The sequence below is a fragment of the Cucurbitaria berberidis genome (assembly GCF_010015615.1).
Source record: "Cucurbitaria berberidis CBS 394.84 unplaced genomic scaffold K460scaffold_3, whole genome shotgun sequence".
In the NCBI taxonomy this organism is placed as follows: domain Eukaryota; kingdom Fungi; phylum Ascomycota; class Dothideomycetes; order Pleosporales; family Cucurbitariaceae; genus Cucurbitaria; species Cucurbitaria berberidis.
Window position 1 is genome coordinate 3121425 of NW_024468937.1, and position 16870 is coordinate 3138294.

At 52.8% G+C, this 16870-nt stretch overlaps 8 protein-coding genes across 8 annotated transcripts; 4 read left to right on the top strand and 4 right to left on the bottom strand.

The window, feature by feature from the left end:
• Positions 1-289: 289 nt before the first annotated feature.
• K460DRAFT_258971 (uncharacterized protein) lies at positions 290-889 on the top strand (the record flags this gene model as incomplete). Its single annotated transcript, XM_040927444.1, has 1 exon — positions 290-889. A coding segment is annotated over one exon (600 nt), but the record flags the coding sequence as incomplete, so codon positions are not given.
• Positions 890-2001: 1112 nt separating this feature from the next.
• Positions 2002-2955, top strand: K460DRAFT_355415 (uncharacterized protein; the record flags this gene model as incomplete). The annotated part of the gene is made up of 1 exon (XM_040931880.1): positions 2002-2955. The coding sequence occupies one exon, from the start codon at positions 2002-2004 to the stop codon at positions 2953-2955; it is 954 nt and encodes a 317-aa protein (XP_040788181.1).
• Positions 2956-3127: 172 nt separating this feature from the next.
• Positions 3128-5465, bottom strand: K460DRAFT_312191 (cell division control protein Cdc6). The gene is made up of 2 exons (XM_040930208.1): positions 5342-5465; positions 3128-5286 (listed from the first exon to the last, which is right to left on the bottom strand). The coding sequence occupies exons 1-2, from the start codon at positions 5397-5399 to the stop codon at positions 3407-3409; spliced, it is 1938 nt and encodes a 645-aa protein (XP_040788182.1). The 5' UTR covers positions 5400-5465; the 3' UTR covers positions 3128-3406.
• Positions 5466-6361: 896 nt separating this feature from the next.
• K460DRAFT_284583 (uncharacterized protein) lies at positions 6362-6934 on the top strand (the record flags this gene model as incomplete). Its single annotated transcript, XM_040928748.1, has 2 exons — positions 6362-6544; positions 6599-6934. The coding sequence occupies 2 exons, from the start codon at positions 6362-6364 to the stop codon at positions 6932-6934; spliced, it is 519 nt and encodes a 172-aa protein (XP_040788183.1).
• A 372-nt stretch (positions 6935-7306) lies between these two features.
• On the bottom strand, positions 7307-8026 carry K460DRAFT_286242 (uncharacterized protein; the record flags this gene model as incomplete). Its single annotated transcript, XM_040928870.1, has 1 exon — positions 7307-8026. One exon carries the CDS (start codon positions 8024-8026, stop codon positions 7307-7309), a length of 720 nt encoding a protein of 239 aa, XP_040788184.1.
• A 245-nt stretch (positions 8027-8271) lies between these two features.
• Positions 8272-10157, top strand: K460DRAFT_366467 (S-adenosyl-L-methionine-dependent methyltransferase). Its single transcript, XM_040933382.1, has one exon. It carries the CDS (start codon positions 8299-8301, stop codon positions 9784-9786), a length of 1488 nt encoding a protein of 495 aa, XP_040788185.1. The 5' UTR covers positions 8272-8298; the 3' UTR covers positions 9787-10157.
• On the bottom strand, positions 9939-13745 carry K460DRAFT_366469 (uncharacterized protein). Its single transcript, XM_040933383.1, has 2 exons — positions 11285-13745; positions 9939-11234 (listed from the first exon to the last, which is right to left on the bottom strand). The coding sequence occupies exons 1-2, from the start codon at positions 13613-13615 to the stop codon at positions 9981-9983; spliced, it is 3585 nt and encodes a 1194-aa protein (XP_040788186.1). The 5' UTR covers positions 13616-13745; the 3' UTR covers positions 9939-9980.
• A 1060-nt stretch (positions 13746-14805) lies between these two features.
• K460DRAFT_312202 (T-complex protein 1 subunit beta) lies at positions 14806-16829 on the bottom strand. Its single transcript, XM_040930209.1, has 4 exons — positions 16734-16829; positions 16535-16683; positions 15106-16480; positions 14806-15049 (listed from the first exon to the last, which is right to left on the bottom strand). The coding sequence occupies exons 1-4, from the start codon at positions 16734-16736 to the stop codon at positions 14990-14992; spliced, it is 1587 nt and encodes a 528-aa protein (XP_040788187.1). The 5' UTR covers positions 16737-16829; the 3' UTR covers positions 14806-14989.
• Between the last annotated feature and the right edge of the window lie 41 nt (positions 16830-16870).

Genomic DNA, 16870 nt, shown 5'->3' on the forward strand with positions numbered 1-16870 from the left:
CTCATAAGAGTTTTGCCCCCAGATGTTCGCAGAACGATCGCAAACGCTGTTGTGGAGGAGGTACAGGTGGCAAGAGAAATTGGGACAACGTCACTCCGGGTTAGTGCTGACATGAACTAAGCGAATGCTTACCCCTCAAACATCGGCATCCAGTGCAATTCACAGAATTAGCAGACTCAATACTGCTGAAGCTTTCGATGTATTCCTGAGATCCTCCCCGGTCGACAACACACGATCAAGCATGGAGCCGACATTGGAGTGCATCGTAGAGACACAGCATACGCCTAAATTCTTCGAACTTCCCCGCGAACTACGTGATCTTGTCTACCACTTCTTGTGGTATGATTATCCAGACCTGGCCGTATTGTATCGCGGAAAATGGTGCGTAGTGGGTTACCAAACGATGAATGCGTTATCTACGAAAGGGCAAATTCAGCAACGCAGCCATCGCCTTCCAGCTTGGCTGTTCATCAACAAATTGTTCCACAAAGAGGCCATTTTCGCTCTCAATGAGCGAGCAGAATGGACTTGGTTTCCATACTGGCGCCACCAGCCAGGCGCTGGATCTTCAACTCTCTTTGGGCCATCAACTTCTCAACTCGTAACCCTAAAGCTTGGAGATCTTGCGCCCACGTCACGCCAACCTTTCGTAATGGAGTCGCTTGCTGAAAGAGCTCGAAGTCTCAATCAAAGCTGCCGGAATCTTATTGACGACCATCGTCATATATCAGCGGATATGCTGGCTTCAGAGAAGCCACAGGATCTCCATATTTGGTTTGACCTCCCTGAAGACGCGGATGAAGACACGTTCGAGTGCTTTGCGAACATGGACCTCGAGTTCTTAGAATTGTTCCAACGGATTCAATTAAGAGACCTAGTTATTTACGTTTACGATGAAGCCGACATTCAGACGATGGACGATATGAGGCAGCAGAACTTATACGCAGGTTTCAAGCGTATACGACGAGCAGTTCTTGGAGATCAACATGAAGTCATTTATTTCGAGAAGCACTGGAAAGATCTGGAACACGAAGGCTTCATGCACCACTGGTACCAATTCAAGAACAATTCCAACAGATGACGTGTTGTTTTGAAGGACACTTTGAGTTTGTTGAGGTACAATTAGATTCAATTTTAGCATGTTGGTGAATAAATAGCGCTATATACATTCCCATCTCTCTAGATATTACTCTTCGTCCAAGTCCTTCATCTAAAGAAATAAATCTGCCCGCTAGCTGCATTATTGTCTTCCATTTAGCTCGACACAGAGCTTGGTACTCAGTTCCCCCCCGCCAGCGGACGCTATTGTAGCATTGCAATGTGTTCTCTTAGTCTAAACTGTCGACAGCTAACACTTTCTAAGATCAGGACCTCCATCTAGCCCAAAGAGATGGTAACAAGTCGCATTTGGCACTGGAAGCTCAGCATGGATACTAAAAACTATGGGCGGGCCATATATTCCCATATTCTTGAAGCTACTGCTTGAGCTGAGCAATATGGAGTTCCATCACTGGTAGCAGTGGGCACTTGAAGTTGTTAGTCCAGTCCAACCGTTTTGTATACCTTTCCCCAATTCCCTCTCTCATCGGCTTACAAGGCTCAGATGACCTCTTACATCTATGATGGACCGGCGAAGTAAGCACGACTTCTATTGTAAGGCGCACATGAGTACCACAGTCACTTCGAATGGGCGTGAGAGACTAATGCTTGTCAATTGCGTCTGTGCTCTTTCACTGAAGTAGAGCACATCGCTTCCACCAGATGGCTTATCAATAATGACATCACTTCCATGATCTTTCTTACTCATAATCAATTTCTAGAGGCAGAACACTCCATCCCTGCTTCAATCTTCATCTCTGTGCCCACGTCAGACTCGTACTAGCCAGCCAAGCTATCGATCTTTACACTCCTCCCGAAGCTCATTCTACCCTCAGCGGCTCGATCTTCTTTCAATAAAGCTCCACCATTTCGAGAAGTATTTAAAAAGCTTCTCTACAAGTCATGTCGCAAAGCAAAGAGCTACGCAAGCGCGCGAAACGCGAACACGACTACGAGCCTCAATTCCCTGTCAACAAAGACAGCAATGGAACACACGAAAGGCGTTCCTCTACATTCTTGAAGCTCCCACGCGAGCTCCGCGACATGGTGTACCATCACCTATGGAAGGCCACGCCGGTGCTCAAGGCAAAGTGCCGTCAAATATCGTACTACGCCCTCGAATTCCCCAACGCCACACAAGAAACGGCAAAGATATTCAGATTCACGGTGTCGTATGACGGAGGCGACGAATACGATCAGCATCGCCTCACACGCGAGAATCTTCCGCAGTGGCTCTGTGCCAACAAGGCGATCTTGGAGGAGGGACTGGAGCAGCTTCGTGCCCACGGTACCTGGCGCATGAGCTTCAGTTCCAACAACACTCCCATAAACATCAGCTTTCGTGGCCTCCTAACGCCTGCGCTGGCTTATAATCTGCGCATCACAATTTTGAACCGGGGAGGCTATGAGATGTTCAAGGGGACGGAACTGCTGGGGACACCAAAGTCCATAGACCAGCGATTCAGCTTGATGAAGCAAATCGAGGGTAATGCACCCGGGCCTCAAAACGGCCACCAGGTCAGGAAGCTCGACTTGACGGTGCCCCAAGCCGCATTTGGGAACTCGACGCAGGGAGAGCTCTTCCATGTGTACATGTCTGGCATAACGCGGAGCCTGCTGGATCTGCCTCCAACTGCTTTGCCGTCATTGCAAGAGATGACACTCGGGGTGAGGGTTTTTGGCTCAGACTCGCACACTTTCATGCACAGGGTCGAAAGCGGAGTCTTTACGCGCATGGGAGAAAACCTTCGCCAATTGGCAAGCACTGTTCTGGGTGACGATGCCTCTGAGCACTTTCTCTCGTTTCCTGAAGATTGTGCACAATCACATCTGCGAGTTTGTTTCAAGCGCAAGTGAGGGAGCGGGGACTTGGAGATAGAGCGACTTGTAAAGTTTATGGACCTCTCTCCTTCTCCTGCATGATGATTTGACTTTATGGGTGTGAACAGAAGCAATTGTCAGGCATCTCACATCGCTACTAGATACAGCACCAGGCCATATACAATTGAAAGTCACCATAAGAAAATATGTGTTGATAAAGGATTGATTGTGTACTATACAGTACAGACTCCATTGGCTTCTAAGCCATGCTATGCCCGTTATGCTACGCTTGCTATGCAAGGCACTCCTGTATGCAAAAGTGTAACCATGATCCCATGCACCCACGCTATGCAAAACACCAATGTTCGCTCGAATAGGCGCCTGTCCTAATGCCCGATCTCGTGAAACCCCCTCAACATATAGTCATATGCTAAACACGAAAGTCCACCCGCTAAAACACATGTCGTACTTGTACAATCCTTTTCTTTCAGTCATCACCCTCCAAGATGCCCTTTAGGATACTACTGCCGGGACCAGTAAGGGCGGCTGAAAGCTCTTTGGCTCCCACAGCACTGGCGACACGACGGTCTTCAAGGACAACACCAGGGAAGGCATTGCCCCTACCCCTCCTGCTCGGTGTACCAGCTGCAACAACTAAAGATCCGCCCTTACCCTCGACAGCCGAAAGAAGTGACAGTGTCTCTAGACTTCCCACGATATCGCGAAATTCAGTGCTTGTAAGCGGGTGTAGGATGTTCTCCCGCTTGCAGAGTGCGGTGTAGGCTTCGAAGAGCTCTTTGATAGTTGGGGCGGTGTTGTGAGATCTTGAGGGTGTTGCTAGGACACTGTCTGCTGCTGATGCGCGCTTCTTCTTCTCCATGGCTGAAAGAGAGCAGAGGACTGCCTTTTGCTGGAGGTTGAGATTTTGTACACGTTGGACGGTACCGTTGCTGAACACTGCGGCGGTGATTTTTGCCATGTGTGCGATTGTTGCCCGCGGCGCTGTCTCGATGGTGAGTGAAGCTAGAGAAGCTGCAAGAACACTCTGGGTCTTCGCCTTTACTGGTGAGCGGACGGCTGGTGACGACAGATTGATGTTATCGACCAATGGGATCTTCGATGGAGAGGGTGTGGGGGATGGTGTGATCTCCGCAGCCTTCTTCGCATGCTGATCGCGAGTGTCGGCTTCGATGAGATCGATTGCTCGCCTACATATATCGAAAGCTTTGCGCAGGTCACCAGACTGTGCAGCGACCTTCTTCGAGAGAAAGAGGATGGCAGTCGGGTGGATGAAGGGAAGCTGATCTGATCCAGCTGGTAGTAGGCTCGCGAGCTTCGATGTGATAACAGAGGATATCTGCGATGCGGTGTATGGCAGAAATGGGAGGAGGAAAGGCTTCAGACCACGGGACTTGAGACGAGGAAGAAACCGATCCGTGAAGTCGAGCGCATTTGCAATGCCGACCAAGACCAGGCCAGAGGACTTTTGGAGCGACCACTCAAAGATGTTGTAGAGGAGGTCGATGTCCAGCTCCAGCAGGTGGTCCACTTCGTCAAGGGTAACAACATATGGCGTCTTGCGCTGCATGAAGAGCTTCTTCAGCGCCTCCATCTCGTTGCCCTCTGCAATCTCGGCAATGTCGACAAACTCTTCCAATAGTGTCCTGTACAGATCCACGGCATTCTTGACGCTCATGCAGTTGATGTATCCGGTCCTGACTGAACCCTCTGCTGAGACTGTGCGGCAGACTTCGTCGACGAATGCGCTCTTTCCGGTCCCTGGGGGGCCGGATACATATATGCATCCGGATTTCTTGCCCTTGACTCGTGTCGAAATGAAGCTTTCGAGCTCGTTTCTCTCGTCTGCGCGTCCAAACAGTGCCGTGGGCGCAGACCCCCTCGCGAAGACCTGGCGTGCTTGATTGTAGATGGTAGGGGCGGTGTGTCGGGGAGTGCCTGGTGTGTGCGGCGTGCGAGGCGTCAATGGTCGTCCAGTGAGTATGAGCCTATGCCTTGGCGTGACGGCGACTTTGGCGGCAAGCGCGTCGCGGTGTCTCGGTGTCGACGGTGTAAGAGCGAACTTTTCAGGTAGTTCGGGGAGCGCCTTCTTGGGTGAGTTCTCTTTTGTTGTTGACAGTGGGATTCGTGCTCCAGCAGGTGCGCCATGTTTTAATGGGGTTGTCGTTGCTTTCCTCCCACGCTTCGCAGACGGCTTATCCTCCTCCCCTGGCTCGTCCACATCCATGGCATCGCCATTGCGCACATTTTGCTTCTTCGGGGTGATGAATGGGTTCTCGTTTTCGGCTTCATCCAGAATCACGAATTGTGCCCTTCGCTTTGCGCGCGTTGCGATGCTTGACTTTGAATCTGTAGAGCGCGTTAGGGACGTGTTGCCGGAGAAACGACGACTCGCGACACTTACCAGAAGCATCTGCGTTGGCCGAGCTGCGAGTTCTCTTTCCAAGAACGGTAGGAGCCATTGTCAGCACCTGCGGAAGGTAGAGTGGATAGTGGTGTGCGGTGTGTGGGAGGTGCACTGGGCGTGGGTGTTGAGGCGTAGGAAGGAGCCGAGCTGCAGACGGAACTTGAGCTCCAGGCGCGACCGACGCGTTCACGCGTAAATTGATTTCTTGGCGCCACGCGCCTTCCAGCCTCACAAAACGTCCGAGCGCACGTCCCACACGTGCAACCCCGTTTCACCCGACTGCCAAATCATCTCATCTGACCGTCTTTCCGCCGATATGACGATTCGACTTATGTTTTGACTTGCCACTGACTCGCACCGTATGAGATAATTGGGATGACATTGGCGCTTATCGACAGCAGGAAATCGTGCAAAGACGTTGGAACCATTCTCCAACTAGCTGACCTCCTGACATGCCCGACATGCCCAACACGCCTGATACAGTGTCCCGAGCATAAAGGTTCGACCCACTAAACCGCCTTGAACCGCCTCACACCACCCGGCAATCAAACAATACGCTTCCGCCCTATATCACTTCGCAGCGTGGACATGGCTCACCGTTACTCAACTGCTAGTCACTGTGTAGCACAAGCCATGGGTTTCATCAAGTTGTTTGCTTAACCTACATGCCTAGCGCCACTAGTGCTCGCAGTCCCAACGCTCGCCCAGTGAGTACCTGCTCAACTAGACCGAGCCGCAGCATTCAGGGACGAGTACTTTGGCCGATGACCTGCTCTTTCTCACCGCCATAGCGTTTGCGGGTTACATCTTGTCGGCCTCGTATCATCACGCAACCCTTCTCGTAGTGCAAGCATCAGCCTTCTTCAACTGTACGACATGGCTAATGGTAGAGTGGTTGGTATAAGTACTCTAGTCCTCACTAGCTACTGACCGTCTGTTCTCATTTAGCAGCCTGGAATCCAGCACCAAGTTAAACTGAAGCTCTTCAAAATTTCGAACTGAGACCCAACTCTACAAATGGACCTCGCCATAGCCTGGAACCTTGATTGCCCCTACCCGTATACCCCGGGTATAGGGGCTCCCTTTGGAGTACCACACAACCACCTCTACCACCACCCACACTCCTTTCCGATGCGAGCACCTCGGTGGGCCTACAACAAAAGGCCCTGCTGCGAGTTTTGCAGTGCACTGGACCATATAGTACACCGTCCTCCATTCCGCTCACTTGATCAAACTTCTAACAAAGCACCATAGCCGAGCCTCAATCAGGGCCTTTCCGAACTCAGCATCATCATGCCGGACGAGGTGGGTGACGTCCTAGAAGCCTTTGACAGCATCCACCACCACTATCGGTGGGGTTTCGACCGCGACGGTCCGGATTCATACTTCCTGTCCCGCGAGGTGGAGAAGCTTTCCCGGTTTCTCCGACGCATGTACCGTTTTTATCCCTGGGTGCCGCAGTTGGGTACGCTGTCGGAGCAGTTGAAGTATATGGGGCGAGATGTTCAGACGGGCCCGAGGCGTCTTCGCTACCATACCATGCCTAAGCATCGGTACAAGCCGTGGCAACTTCTTCATGGCGCATTTTAGGAGATTTCCCATTTCCATGGGACGTTTCAATAGTCGATTATTCAGGTGTGCATTGATTGGCGTTCACGGGAAGTTTGGAATGCAAGTAAGAACGGCATGAACAAGGGTCGCGAAAACTACTAGGAGCACTGCAGTGAGTATACTAGACGATAGACGGATTCTCAATATATCATTCCAATCAAGAAGTCGACTACACGGGCAACTGACATTGCATTGCACGCATTCCCTGGTATATGGTATATATATTTACAGCCTTCGCGATTGAAATATATCGTAACGCCATAGCAATGCTCGAATATATATCTAGACTATAAATCACTCTCTTTGCAGGCGTGTACAGCTCAATATACTACAGTCAAGTCAAGCCTAAGTTCACCTCTTCAACCTACTCCCATCCAGATCCGCCAAACTCGCGCCCGCCATATCCGGATCCCTCTCCAAAAGCTCCTGGACCCTCGTCTCAAAAGCTTTAATCATAAAGTCTGCAACCTTGGGCGCAACACCACCACTCAGCGCCGCATACAAGGGACTCGAAAAGGCGAATTCAACCGCGAGCGAAACGCGCGTCTGATCCTTGGCCAATTCTTCAATCGTCCATTTACTCCTCAGATGCGTGAGTAGCCCATTGCTTCCTGCGCTGTTCCCTCTCGGCTCAGCCTCTGCGAGGTGGTGCGCGATTTCGTCCCTGCTCAGGCTTGTCGCTGTGGCGCCGCCTACGCTCTCCACAATCTTTCCTGGTACGCAGTATACTCTCGATGCAAAAGATTCGGTGATGTTCCCGAAACCGGACGTTAGAACGCCTTCGCTGGGCCAGCGCCGGTTGTATGTGCTATCAGGCGCGGACCATTTTGTTATATCGCTCCGTTGGCAGTAGGGGAGGAAGGTGTGGTAGCTGGGGACATCGGCGATAATGGAGTATACGGGCGCTGAGGGGTAGGGGAGCGTTCGGCTAGCTGTGAGGATTTGCGGTGGGGACTGAGAGTCTGACGAGGAGGCGAAGGGGTTTGGGAGGAAGGTTCGTCGCTGTATGCAGGGTTGGAGAAGCTGTGTAGAGGACCGAAGGAGCGGGCGTAGCGTCTTGAGGGTCGCCATTGAGTGTCGAGGGAGCAGGAGTTCAAGGAAGGTAATTCTTGAATGTCACCTTGGCATCATCATAAGGTATATATATACAACAACACAACTTGGTGAGCCCATGAAGGCTCCAGGCATGGTTCGCGCTAAGCTTTGCGGCTCGATGGGACAGCGGCTGGCCATGCCTCTTCGGTGCTAGCTCTCTAGTACTTATCGATTAGAGAAATTTCCCCTCCAGTTGATCTCCCCCTCCATAATTCTGTCCGCGGATTTCGATATACCAGACTTGGACAATGGCTACCAACCCGGAGGAAACAATGGCAAACAACATAGACAGTAGCGAGGAGTCGAGATTCCAGACTGACAACAGTGTGTCAAAGAAACAACAGCCAAAGCAGCAACTATCAAAAGCAATGGAGCACATGCGCTTCGCAGTTACCGTAGACCCAATACCTCACACTTCGGCACCTACTCCACCCCCAGAACCCTCATCGCAGCCACTGCAACCCCCACCGACCTCTAATGAACCCACCGAAAACGACGCATACGGCGTCCCCGCTTCTTTCGCACCCGTCCGCAATCCAGCATCACGCTCACACGACGCCTCAAACAACCAGAAACGAAGTGACCCTTTTGCATTTGGATCTCGCGTCCTAGAGGAGGGCGACAACATCTTCGAGTTCAACGCTTGGGACCATGTCACCGTCGACGACACGTACCAAGCCTTCTCCGAAGAACAGTACGAGAAGCAACGCGCCGAGCCCGTAAACGACTTCGACCGCAAGCGCTACAACGACCAGCCCGAGAAGTGGTGGAACCAATTCTACAAGAACAACAAGACAAACTTCTTCAAGAACAGAAAGTGGCTGTCGCAGGAATTTCCGATACTGGAGGAGCTGGGCAAGGAGGATGCGCCCGAGGCCGTGGTGCTGGAAGTCGGTGCCGGCGCAGGAAACAGCGCATTTCCCATTTTACAGCAGAGTCGGAATAAACGACTCAAGATCCACGCGTGCGACTTTTCCAAGAAGGCGGTCGATTTAATACGCGGTCATGAACTCTACAACCCTGAGGTTATCCAAGCAGATGTGTGGGACGTGGCGTCGTCGCCGGAGTCGGAAAACAACGGCTTGCCACCAGGCTTGACAGAGGGCAGTGTGGACGTGGTACTCATGATCTTCATCTTCTCCGCCCTCAATCCAAAGCAGTGGGATCAAGCAGTCCGCAACGTCTGGCGAGTCCTCAAACCAGGCGGCCAGGTCCTATTCCGCGACTATGGGCGCGGCGACCTAGCACAAGTACGCTTCAAAAAGGGGCGGTACATGGAAGAAAACTTCTACGTGCGCGGCGATGGCACGCGCGTCTATTTCTTTGAGCAAGACGAGTTGGAGGATATTTGGGGCGGCAAGGAGAGGGATACGCAGACGGGCAATGTCGCTACCGCTGCGGGCAAGGGCAACAGCGCGTCCGAACAAGGCCTCGCAGACAAACTCTCAAGCCTCGATCTCCACGAGCCTACGTCTCCCGAATCCTCCCACACGCCGCAGAAGTCAAACGACGATGTTGAGAATCTGCACACGCCGCGGCCTGTGTTCCAAGTCGCACATATAGGCGTCGATAGACGCATGCTGGTAAACCGCCAGCGTAGACTGAAAATGTATCGATGTTGGATGCAGGCTGTGTTTCGCAAGGCGGGACAGGAGAGCGAGGTGCCTACAAGTACGTTGCGGCAGGATAAAGAGCAAGATGCGGAGGCGACTAAGAATGGCGAGGAAGTAGTGTGAGGATGAATGGATGAACAAGGGCATATTGGGGGGAGGATGTTGACGGTACCACGGTTGCATAGCACATCTTTCTGAGAATACTAAAAGTCACTTGATTATATTTGAACGTACGTGAGAATGAGGTTGCATTGCATAATGATACTGAACGTTGCCGGAATATACAGTGCGCCTGATGCTATGCCAATACATACAACCTACATCGTCTGCCCCTCAAAATACGGCCTGAACCGAGGCTCCCCCTGCAACCCACAATCCAACACACATTCATAACAACTCATAAGCAGCTGCGGAAACTTGGTGGTCCAATACCTCAAATACCCAGTAGGCAGTGACCCTACTTTCGCCTTAACAGCCTCATCCATATCCTCGTAGTGGTTCTTCTTATTCCTCAGCGCCCTCAGCAAGTCCAGCATGCGGTCGCCTGTATACTTGCGCTGCTTGCCGAGCGAGTTGATGAACGCGTAGTCGAGTTTCGCTAGGAAGTTGCGTTTGTGATCCAGCACTTCGTAGCTGTAAGCTTCGAGGCGGGCGAGATCGTCGGAAGGAGGGTCGCGCGGCTCACGTTCCCAGTGATCACTACAATCACACAAAAACGTGAGCCGTTTCTCGTCGCTCCAGAAAAATGGATGGTTCATAACCTGCACGGCGGTGGGTCGGTCCTCCGGTCTTGTCTTGAGCATCCACTGAATCAAATGATATGGTTCTTCCGAGTCGTCCCCCAAGCGAAGTTGTTTAAGGTTGGCCTTTTCCTTCTTGATGTTATATTCGCGGATCTGCATCCAGCCTTCGTCGTCGTCGAAGGGGTGACAACCGTTGGTCAGAACGTAGAAGAAGACACAGCCGAGGGAGAAAATGTCAACGGCTCGTTTGACGCCTTGCGCGACGGGGTCGGTAGAGCTGGAGGAGTCGCGGGAGATGCCTGTTGAGCTGCCGTTGGCAAGTTCTTTAGGCTGTGATATTAGCTCGGGAGCTTTCCAGCCAACGGTACCCGCATTGCCCGTGGTACCAATGAGTGTGCTGACGTTGTCAGGAAGAGTCTTGCAAAGCCCAAAATCGGAAATGACAAGACGTGTCCCTAGTTTGTTTTTCTGGGGGTGTGCGATGAGGATGTTCTGTGGCTTGATGTCACGATGGATGATGCGGAGGCTGTGCAGATGGTTGAGTCCGTTGGCCAGTTGGTATAAAGCGTGTCGGGCATTAGCGTTGATGTCGTTGACCAAGCGTTGCTGAGGCCCGGTGAGCTCTTCTCCGGGCCTGCCATCTTTGTACAAGTCGAACAAGCTGGCTTGGCAGAGCTCAACCGCGATGTAAAGGAAATTTTCGTCCTTTTCATCGTCGAAGTAGCGAATCACGTTCGGGTGTAGATCGCTTTCCTGGAGCAGCTTGACTTCCTGCTCTGCTAATCCAAAGTACTGGGGCAGCATTCTCTTGACCGCAACCTCGCGTTCCTATAACAAAGGTTAGGGCAAACACGAGAATCATCATCCAGACAACTTACATTCCACTTTCCTTCGAAAACGAAAGTGCCACCACTTCCATTGCCGAGGAGTTTGTCCTGGTCGATGGTCAATTTTCCAATGCGTTTGATGTTGGAGATGTCTTGTATATCGTCGCCATTCATGAAGACCTCGTCAGGCTGCAGATGAGGCCCGACTTCAAGCTGTCTGGCAGCGTCAACGATACGACCGACTTCGTCGTCGTCTCTCACTTGGTTCCTATTCAACTTTCGGCCGCCACGCTTTCCCCTGTGTGTCTTCTTCTTCTTTGGGGTCCCGGGCGCAACAGCACCATCCTGATTGCCGTGGTCGAGGCCTTTCGTTGTGGACTGGGCCTCTGCATTCGGGTTTGTTTCCAGAGTATCCGCGTCATCCTCAGCGGGTGAGCCCTGGTCAGCAGTTGTTGTCCTCGAAAGAGGTGAGAGGTCGGCGTCATCCTCCTCGGGGATATCGAACGTGACCTTCTTCTCCTTCGCATCCTGCAGAAGGGGTGCGTCGACCCCTGGCTTCTCGACCATGTCTGCGGCGGCCTTGTCTGGAACAAGCGCCTCCAAGTCTAGCGAGGAAGCCGCTTTTTCTTTGGTAGACTCGGGTTCCGACTGTGCGGCAGCAGGAATTGGAGCATGAGGCTTTATGGCCTTACTTGGTTGTATATACTTTGACCAATAACTTCTGAACAGATCAATATTAGGCTGTTTGTATGAAGCAACACAGCTAGCTATGATGATGAAGGTCAAAAAAGAAGCGACCCAGTAGCGGGGAAAGGATCGGGATTCCATGTATGTCTGTGGGGGAGGGTCGATCGTGGCGTGTTGGTGCTCCATCGGGGATGACTTTGGAGGCATAGAGGCGACTTGGCCCTCTCGGTCCCTCTCTGGATAGTAGGTAGGAGCGGCGATGGCTCGCAATCTTGATTGATGATGCTCCACGCGGTAGTCCAGCTTGTGCACACCGACTAGACTCTTCTGGTCTGGCAACACATATGGAGCTTCCCAATCGATCAAGTCGTTGTGAATGTAGCACGAAGCGTCCGGGGCGCCGTCGGTCACGGCCGGATAGTTGACCTCCGACAGAGCGTACCAGGCTCCAGAGTCTGTAGTGTTGAGAAGAACACGGTTGGCCATCTCCTCAGAGAATGCCGGTCCGGCTGGCTGTGGGAGCAGTACAAGAGGAGGCTCTGCAGATTCGTCGTGGGTAGGCCTAGCAACATCGAAAACTCGTGCTACTGGGTAAGGCAAGGGCTGCTTGAAGAGCGGGCGCTGATGCCATCTCGGTCGTTTGTGATCGTACGCGATGACCTCGCCATTGTATCTGCTGTAGACGTATTGCTTGTCCATGGTCTCGACATACTGTGCCTGTAGGTCCTTGTCTCGACTGTTCGGATTCCACTCCGCGTACTTGATTGTGCATAAATGCTCGTTCGTCTTCTTGTTGTGTATGGTGATGGTGTATTCCGTCTGACCAATGTCGATGATGCCTCGACAATCTCGCTCTCGAGCCCTGAAGAAGTTCTTGGATTCGGGGGCACAACTGTCATCATTGGTGAAAGTGCCACCCGGATTGAAGCTCTGCTTGACAATACCCGAGGCGGCGTCTACAAGAAGCATGAAGGTCTTCTTTTCCACGTTATATACGACGGGAAGATCGGGGTCGTCGCTAGAGTAGGGAGCAATGTCAGTCAATTGCTTGACCGTCAGACCCAGGCTCTGGAGGATGGGGTAGGGCCCCGGCGTGAGCACGTAGAGGGCTCCATCCTCTCTAGGCTCAACGATCCAGACAAAGGGTTGGTCTTGGATGCTGGTCTTGCCCTCGGAGACGTTGTAGATGGTCCGCAACATGGGCTTTCCGGCCAGCTCCCAGATCTCTTCTCCATTGTATCGGTCGCGTGCGTGTATATGGCCATCGACGGTCGCCAAGAGAACAAAGTCCTCGACTTCCCAATCCTGCAAGGAGCGCGCACTCGGGATGAGGGCTCCCGAGGCTGCGTTCTTGCCAGGATGGGCTCTGACAGCCGTGATGGCTGGAGCAGTAGAGACTTTGGTTGCTACGGCGCGCTCATTCTGGCCCAAGAGGGAGGAGTAGCTATACGATCGACGCTTCTCAGCGCCTGCTGCTACACGGGCGCCCTCTTGGCTGGGGGGTTCGTGGTGGGGTGGGATGATGTGTGCATTCTCGACGCGGGCCTCTGCGCGGGGAGACCTATTGCGGGCATGATGAGGCTGCTGCCCCAGTGGTTGCTGCTGCTGAGCGGCCACGAGGATCGAGGGGAGGAGGAGGAGGGCGAGGATGGTGAGCGCCGGGCCAGCACCAGGCGGCCGGCGCGGACGCGGCATTGCGGGCGTCGTGTTCGGGCTTCTATGTGATGGCCTGGGGCAGGCGGGGAGGGCGGGGGAGATGAAGCATGAATGAACAAGAGGCGATGGAGCGTGACGAGAGACGGGGAGGAAGCCAGCGGCTGTGATTTTGACCTCGATATTAACGGGCGGGGGTCGCAGCTGAGCGTGCGCCGTCTTGGAACTGGGGGTGCGGCCTCGTCAGCCGTCCCCGTCAGCTAAACTGGATTGCGACACGCTCGGCGGTTTCTCTTATTTTAGCACCTGGCTGGCCTGTCAAAGGCTAGCGGCTCGCGCAGGTACGAGAAGAATGAGGGATTGCGATCTTGTCGTTGAATAGGGTTGAAAGGAAACAATGTCGAAATTAGAGAGAAGGGGGGGGGGGGGCCGGGTCACCAAATTGTGCTCCCTGGCTGTCTCTCGTGTGTGACAAGCTGGTGACCTACCCGTCTTCCAAGGCCGGTGCCCCTTTGACGTTACTGACGGCGAGGAAGGGAGCACCAAAGGCTAGCTTAGGGAATCACCTGGGCAGGGTCAAATTATCATGGATCCATCTCTCTTCTGCCCTTAGTGTCCGCTGTTGGGCTCTACTGTGGGGGCTGTGGCAGTGTCTGGCCAGCGTCATCATCACCATCTCATCTCAGACAGCCTCTAGAAGCCTGTTGCGTTTTCGTGCCTCGCCCTTCCCAGCAAATGACCGCCTTCAGGGCAACGCACAAAAGCCGTCGAGACCCGAAAAAGTAAATATGTCTACTCGTGCTTCGTTGCAATACTATGCCTTGCCGCCACCTGCACCACCTCATAGGCAGGCGATCAAGGGGGGGGGGGTGGAAATCCGATGCCTTTGCGACGAAACGTCTGGTAGACTGATGACGGACTTCATGTGTACCTCTGATTGAACTGAGTGAAATGTTATTCAGCCATCATTTCAAATCCGTCGACATGGGCGTGCGTCTACCGAGCTCAAGATTAAAATTTACTATGGGACAACGAAAAATGAGCCTGCATGTCTTCAATAGTGCATGGCCTTTCATGCCTTCTGCAACAGGCCCAGGTCTAGGTTCCAAGTTGATCTTGCGTTTCTAGCTGCGGATTCTGCTGTTGGTGTACATCAACTCCGACGCATAGGGGCGAAGAGCGTGTTGCCTCGTACGCCACTCCAACACACACGAACCACATCTGTCATAATGTTTTAGGCTGCATTGATGTTATTTCGTAATGTACACTCTATCTAGTGCCGAAATCGTCCCATGCTTGCTCGAGCACATGGTGTTACTGTCTCGCGTATCTAACAGGTCACATGTAGATCACATGATGATCCCATCATCCACGACCACCTCCTCCCTCGAAGTGACACTTCGCATCAGCTCCAAACTACATGCGGTCGCGACGTCTTGGTGCTGATCTGATTATGTTATCAACACGTAGCAGTAACTGTGATAAAGTTAGTCTTGTTCCCAAATGAATTTGCAAATCTAGAATTCACTCACCTCTGCGGCCTCAGAAGCCGAAGAGACAACCGCACGCTTTAGCTTGTAACTCTCAATGACGCCAAGCTCCCTCATGTCCGCAATTCCGCCTCCGGGTGATAGGAGGTCTAGTCCAGAGCTGGTCAAACCTGAGTAGACGGCTTTCCGGAGTCGCGTGACCAGGTCGCTTGAGTCGAAGCCCGCATTATCGGCCAGGATGGTGGGTAATTGCTGGAGTGCCTTGGAGAAGGACTCGACTGCAATTGCCTTTTTGCCAGCCACGTTTTGTGCGGCCTCTGCAACGGCCTTCGCCATGTTCATCTCGGCACAGCCACCACCCAGGGTTGTCCTAGGCTCCTTGACGGTTTGTGACAGGACGGCGAGAGCATCGTGTAACGACCGCTCGGCCTCATCGAGAAGCTGCTCAGTGGCGCCACGGAGCACAATTGTGCATGCTCGCCCAGCCTTGACACCCGAGAACCTAATCAAGGTATCTTCTCCGATGATGACTTCCTCGATAAGATCGCATTGGCCGAGCTTGACATTCTCCGGATGGTCGAATGTCGATGTGATTTCTCCTCCTGTGACCAGAGCTAAACGCTCAACACCGTCAAAGTCCGCATGCTCGATCGAGCAAATACCAGCATCTGCGAACAGCTGTTCCGGCCAGTTGTAGATGAGCTGTCGGTTGACGAAGCAGTTGATGCCATGTGCCTTGATGCGCTCGACCTTGGCCTTCATCTTCTCTCGCTCCGCCTTCTCGAGATCAGCCAGTTTGCCAGTCGAGTCAACCTTTACTCTCGCGCCGAAGATCTTGATCTTGTCTGTGTCCATGGCCGTATTCGCGACTAGAATCTTAGCGTTCTCTATCCGCTTAGGCTGGTTCACACCAAACTTCTTGTCTAGAATGAAGCCATCGTCCAAATAGGAGTCCTTGAGCTTTCCTCCTGCCTTCTTGATGATCTGGATGTGCGTAAGATCGGTCGAGCCTCCCAGCTTGAGCACTGCCTCTACTGCGAGCTTCGCAAACTGCTGTCGGTCTTGGGAGAGGACCTTTGAGCTCAATGTCGTCCGAGCGATCGCCTCGAGATCTTTCCTGAACGTCTGCTCATCCTTGCTGTGGTCCACGGCGATCTTCTCCAAAGCTTTCAGAGCCGCAACGCTCGCTATCCTGTAGCCTTCGATGATCGTCTGGGGGTGTATCTTCTGGTCTACGAGCTTCTCAGCCTCACGAAGCAGTTCTGCGGCGAGCACAGTGACTGATGTGGTTCCGTCGCCGACTTCGTCGTCTTGGACTTTCGAGATATTGACCAGTACTTTCGCCGCAGCGTTGTCAAGAGCGATAGCTTTCAGGATCGTAGCACCGTCGTTTGTGACCATGATTTCACCGGTAGACCTGTGAATGAACATGAGTGGGGCTCGAATTCACCGTGGGGCAGTATGTACATACGCAGACTGTAATATCTTGTCCATGCCCTTAGGCCCCAGTGTACTCTTGACAAGGTCACCGACGGCAATAGCGCCTACGAAGGCGGAGAGACGCGCATTCTCGCCCTTCTCTTCCGTCACATCGTCCGCAAAGATCTGTGTGGGGTTGGACTGTAGGTGATTAGTAGATTTTCTCAGCTGGAGCAGTCCCAAGTACGTACCATCTTGGAAACAATCTGAAAACAAACAAGGAGGGGTATCTCAGAAGATGTGGGGTTGACAGCTGTGGTGCCTGACGACGCGAACTTTTTCGAAGTTGCCCGCGTTCCGCTGTGTTTGCGCTGTTTGCGCAGAGCTC